General features: G+C 40.0%; 1 protein-coding gene across 1 annotated transcript in view; it reads right to left on the bottom strand.

Annotated features, from left to right (window-relative positions):
• LOC310798704 (prolactin-like) overlaps positions 1-5,130 on the bottom strand; it is a gene marked incomplete at both ends in the record, with an annotated part of 7,642 nt that extends 2,512 nt beyond the window's left edge. Inside the window, 2 exons of the mRNA XM_083661258.1 lie at positions 3,027-3,134; positions 5,044-5,130. Coding sequence (XP_083517384.1) covers positions 3,027-3,134; positions 5,044-5,130 — 195 coding nt within the window. The remainder of the gene's footprint in view (positions 1-3,026; positions 3,135-5,043) is intronic.
• Between the last annotated feature and the right edge of the window lie 1,263 nt (positions 5,131-6,393).

The following is a 6,393-nucleotide window of genomic DNA, read 5'->3' as shown; positions in this document are numbered from 1 at the left end:
GTTAGGGCAAAGGCATATCAGTATGTAACAGTTTCAAAACTCACAGACAAGGTAGATAGGTCACTACTCACTAGTCACCTCTTCATCAGAGTCATGTCATGACTCTGATGAAGACGCACTTGGCGTTGAAACGTTAGTCTTTAATCAAAATAATCTACAGTTCATCCGTGTGCTCCAGTGCCATAATTTGGGCAAGTTATCTGAAATCTCTCCCGTATCATTATACATGTGTGTGTAAACAGTGAGAGAGACAGCTGGTATAAATATACATGTGTTTAAACAGTGAGAGAGACAGCTGGTATAAATATACATGTGTGTGTAAACAGTGAGAGAGACAGCTGGTATAAATATACATGTGTGTGTAAACGGTGAGAGAGACAGCTGGTATAAATATACATGTGTGTGTAAACGGTGAGAGAGACAGCTGGTATAAATATACATGTGTGTGTGTGTGTGTAAACGGTGAGAGAGACAGCTGGTATAAATATACATGTGTGTGTGTGTGTAAACGGTGAGAGAGACAGCTGGTATAAATATACATGTGTGTGTGTGTGTGTAAACGGTGAGAGAGACAGCTGGTATAAATATACATGTGTGTGTGTGTGTAAACGGTGAGAGAGACAGCTGGTATAAATATACATGTGTGTGTAAACGGTGAGAGAGACAGCTGGTATAAATATACATGTGTGTGTGTGTGTGTGTAAACGGTGAGAGAGACAGCTGGTATAAATATACATGTGTGTGTAAACGGTGAGAGAGACAGCTGGTATAAATATACATGTGTGTGTGTAAACGGTGAGAGAGACAGCTGGTATAAATATACATGTGTGTGTAAACAGTGAGAGAGACAGCTGGTATAAATATACATGTGTGTGTGTAAACAGTGAGAGAGACAGCTGGTATAAATATACATGTGTGTGTAAACAGTGAGAGAGACAGCTGGTATAAATATACATGTGTGTGTAAACAGTGAGAGAGACAGCTGGTATAAATATACATGTGTGTGTAAACGGTGAGAGAGACAGCTGGTATAAATATACATGTGTGTGTAAACGGTGAGAGAGACAGCTGGTATAAATATACATGTGTGTGTAAACGGTGAGAGAGACAGCTGGTATAAATATACATGTGTGTGTTAACGGTGAGAGAGACAGCTGGTATAAATATACATGTGTGTGTAAACGGTGACAGAGACAGCTGGTATAAATATACATGTGTGTGTAAACAGTGAGAGAGACAGCTGGTATAAATATACATGTGTGTGTAAACAGTGAGAGAGACAGCTGGTATAAATATACATGTGTGTGTAAACGGTGAAAGAGACAGCTGGTATAAATATACATGTGTGTGTAAACAGTGAGAGAGACAGCTGGTATAAATATACATGTGTGTGTAAACAGTGAGAGAGACAGCTGGTATAAATATACATGTGTGTGTAAACGGTGAGAGAGACAGCTGGTATAAATATACATGTGTGTGTAAACGGTGAGAGAGACAGCTGGTATAAATATACATGTGTGTGTAAACGGTGAGAGAGACAGCTGGTATAAATATACATGTGTGTGTAAACGGTGAGAGAGACAGCTGGTATAAATATACATGTGTGTGTAAACGGTGAGAGAGACAGCTGGTATAAATATACATGTGTGTGTAATGGTGAGAGAGACAGCTGGTATAAATATACATGTGTGTGTAAACAGTGAGAGAGACAGCTGGTATAAATATACATGTGTGTGTAAACAGTGAGAGAGACAGCTGGTATAAATATACATGTGTGTGTGTTAACGGTGAGAGAGACAGCTGGTATAAATATACATGTGTGTGTAAACAGTGAGAGAGACAGCTGGTATAAATATACATGTGTGTGTAAACAGTGAGAGAGACAGCTGGTATAAATATACATGTGTGTGTGTTAACGGTGAGAGAGACAGCTGGTATAAATATACATGTGTGTGTAAACAGTGAGAGAGACAGCTGGTGTAAATATACATGTGTGTGTAAACAGTGAGAGAGACAGCTGGTATAAATATACATGTGTGTGTGTTAACGGTGAGAGAGACAGCTGGTATAAATATACATGTGTGTGTAAACAGTGAGAGAGACAGCTGGTATAAATATACATGTGTGTGTAAACAGTGAGAGAGACAGCTGATATAAATATACATGTGTGTGTAAACAGTGAGAGAGACAGCTGGTATAAATATACATGTGTGTGTAAACAGTGAGAGAGACAGCTGGTATAAATATACATGTGTGTGTAAACGGTGAGAGAGACAGCTGGTATAAATATACATGTGTGTGTAAACAGTGAGAGAGACAGCTGGTATAAATATACATGTGTGTGTAAACAGTGAGAGAGACAGCTGGTATAAAGATACATGTGTGTGTAAACGGTGAGAGAGACAGCTGGTATAAATATACATGTGTGTGTAAACGGTGAGAGAGACAGCTGGTATAAATATACATGTGTGTGTAAACGGTGAGAGAGACAGCTGGTATAAATATACATGTGTGTGTAAACGGTGAGAGAGACAGCTGGTATAAATATACATGTGTGTGTAAACGGTGAGAGAGACAGCTGGTATAAATATACATGTGTGTGTAAACGGTGAGAGAGACAGCTGGTATAAATATACATGTGTGTGTAAACGGTGAGAGAGACAGCTGGTATAAATATACATGTGTGTGTAAACGGTGAGAGAGACAGCTGGTATAAATATACATGTGTGTGTAAACAGTGAGAGAGACAGCTGGTATAAATATACATGTGTGTGTAAACGGTGAGAGAGACAGCTGGTATAAATATACATGTGTTTAAACAGTGAGAGAGACAGCTGGTATAAATATACATGTGTGTGTAAACGGTGAGAGAGACAGCTGGTATAAATATACATGTGTGTGTAAACGGTGAGAGAGACAGCTGGTATAAATATACATGTGTGTGTTAACGGTGAGAGAGACAGCTGGTATAAATATACATGTGTGTGTAAACAGTGAGAGAGACAGCTGGTATAAGGTGAACTCACCGCCAGTCTCTGAGCGTTCTCCTTGCCATTGGGAGTGAGGATGGTGGAGGTGTGACAGTTGCGGTTGACCCGACCAATGTGATTCTTGCTGGGCAGGAAGAACTGCTCCTGACAGGTCAAACATGAACGGAGGATGGAAAGGTCAGAGGTCAAGCGGCAGCTAAATGTCAAGTGTGGATAGACTAAAAAAAAGTAATGAAAGAAATAGTAGAAAAGCCTAATATAGAAGTGAAACTCTCGAACCTAATGCTGCCAGACGGTTTGTTTTCACATAATCATCTTGGAACGAGCCACTCAGGAAACAGTTTCAAAGGGTGGGCCTTTTCAACAAATACCTGGCAGGTGGTTGGCTGAACCATCTGTCTATTACCTCTCTCACAGGGCTCACTCTCGCTGGCGTCACACCAAAGCCCGCCCATAGATGCCTCATAGGAGACTTATTAGTGTGAGAAACATACTTTTGGCAGTTTGGACGAGAACAACTGTCACACTGACATCAATTGTCTGCTGGCACTTTGAGGAGTCTTCTGTAAAGGCAAAGTTGGAAGGAAGCTAGCTAGCCGCACCACCACCACCAGTCTACTGTACTGCAGCAGCGGGGCGAACGGGCCCTGCACTTCAAGTCAAATACATTTTATTTATATTGTGTCAAATCATAATAAATCATATCTGGAGACACTTTACAGATAGAGCAGGACACTCTATACTAGTCATTTGAAATGCTGATCTAAAGTCAGTATTAGCTATTTTCTACAAAGCATGATCTTACAAAATGTGTGTGTGTGTGTGTGTGTGTGTGTGTGTGTGTGTGTGTGTGTGTGTGTGTGTGTGTGTGTGTGTGTGTGTGTGTGTGTGTGTGTGTGTGTGTGTGTGTGTGTGTGCGTGTGTGTGTGAGAGCGTGCGTGCGTGCGTGTGTGTGGGCTGTTTTACTTTAAATTGTTCCTCATCGAATCAAATGATATATTATTATACACACTGCTCAATTATACATGGTTATTATGCACAAGACATTTTCTTCAGCACTTAGTCCTGCACAAAGCACTGCTCACTATCTCTGCATGTTCATTATTAATGTCATCCAGCTGTAAGAAACAAATTTGAAGCCCCAGGCTAAGAAAGCTAACCCTGCTCCAGAGCAGGGCCAGCCTTGCCATCTCAGTGCAGAAACTAACAGGGAGGAGTGGGTAAAGAAGTGGGATATAGAAGAAAGAAGATACTCTGATGGACAGAGATTGGAAAAGTATACATTCTTGACTTAAAAAGAAGTAGTTACTAAAAGAAAGGTGTAAACGTCTGTAAAAAAAAAAAAAAAAAAGTCTTTGGTAAAAGTAGAAGTACTGATGCATTGCACTATTTACTCAAGTAAAAGCAAAAAAAAGCACATGCTCTCAAATACTCAAAAGTATGAAAGTGAAAAGTATTTCTAGCGGCTCTTTCTGTGCAAAGCTAACTGAACGTCACAAACCTGTTTTAAGATGTATGAAAACTCTCCCTTGAGTAATAATTTGTGTGATAGGCTTATGGTATTTCCAAAAGAAATTCAAATATCAAATTAAATTATTAAATGATGATTAAATGATCCTTAAAATGACATGTATTCGTTCTCCCTCATTAGGACAGACAAACATGTCATGCATTAAAACTTAATTAACTAGCCTGTTTTGAAAATATAAGCAGTAGAAAGTACAGATATGTGTGTAGGGAGCAAAAGTAAAAAGCTGTCAGAAAAATACATACTACTCAGTAAAGTACAGATACCTGAACATTCTACTTAAGTACAGTATAATAAATACTTTGTTACTTCCCATCTCTGCTGATGGATGTGAGGAAAAGGAAAAGCCTCTGACTGAAAGAAGAGATGAGAATGGAGAGATGAAGAAAAGGTGGAGAAGGTGAGAGAAGGAAGGATGGGATGAGATCTGAAGATGATGAAGAGGTGAACTGGGGAACAGGGAGTCAGACAGAACGTGAGAACATACAGGACTGTCATCATGCCAAGATGTTTCAGTAGCTATACCTGATCTGAAGCTCCCAGGCATCCTGAAGACTTCCTGGCTGCAGCTTTTCTGTTCAAAGACCACAGAGCCTCTGAGTCCACTTCCATGGACTCCAGAGAGAGAGAGAGAGAGAGAGAGAGAGAGAGAGAGAGAGAGAGCGAGAGAGAGAGAGAGAGAGAGAGAGAGCGAGAGAGAGAGAGAGAGAGAGAGAGAGAGACATACAGTACAGAGACATACAGAGAGAGAGATAGAGAGACAGAGAGAGAGAGAGAGAGGGGGGGAGAGAGAGACAGAGAGAGAGAGAGAGACAGAGAGAGAGAGAGAGAGAGAGAGAGAGAGAGAGAGAGAGAGAGAGAGAGAGAGAGAGAGAGGAAGGGGTAGAGGGCTGACAATGATTAGGCTACCAGTTATACACCAGAATCAGAATCAGAATTATTTTATTTGACAAGGTATTTTTTCCACATACAAATAATTTGTCTTGGTGTGGTTGGTGCTCATCTAACATTGATAAGAACAAATATACAAGACATAAACAAATAAAATATAAAGGGTCTAAAGAGATTATAAAATATTATAAAGGGATTCAGATTTGAACAGATATAGCTAGTATTAACAGATATAATCAGTATTAACAGAGTATAAACAGACTTGTAAAGGGGTCAGAATAAAAGTAAGCAACACATGAATAGAAAAGAATTAGAATAGAACATAAAATGGTGAAACATTACATTTCTCTTCTATTATGTCCCCAGGCGTTATTATTATGTCCCTAGGCGTGGTTATTAAGTCCACATCTATCAAGTGGAGTTAGCTGGCTGTAGAGTAAAATGCCGACAGTTGTGTCAGGTCACAGACACCATGCAGCCCATAGTGACCAGATCATTTGCAATTTGTATTGATCGGTAATAGAAAATGTCAATTCCCCATCGATCCTCTCCTAATGCCGTGGATCATTCTCCGCTCTGGGGTGAATCGATAGTGTCGACCAACGTGACACTTTGACACAGTCTCCAACCTCGCCCTGGACCTTCAACATGTCCCGCTATCAGCACATAGATTTTTAATTACAGCAACAGTACATGCTACATTCTATTCAAAAATGCATAATGCAATATTTGTATCATCATTTAGTCCAAGAAATGGATTAACTATCGACTAGCTAGCCTGGTATCCAGCCCTCTCTGTAGTAGCACTAAAGCTCAGTTCAATATACAGTAAGATGCCAAAACTGCAGTCATACTGATTGATTTCAATGAGCAATTTAGAGAGAGAGTGGCGTCAGCGGAGGACCAAAATCCGTGACTCATTAGCCAATGAACAGCCAGGAAGGGGTCTCATGCTACTTTTGAATGCTAAAATAAAGCTGATAA

This window comes from Poromitra crassiceps (assembly GCF_964638095.1).
Source record: "Poromitra crassiceps genome assembly, chromosome: 2".
Classification (NCBI taxonomy): domain Eukaryota; kingdom Metazoa; phylum Chordata; class Actinopteri; order Beryciformes; family Melamphaidae; genus Poromitra; species Poromitra crassiceps.
This window is presented reverse-complemented; position numbering and strand designations above follow the sequence as displayed.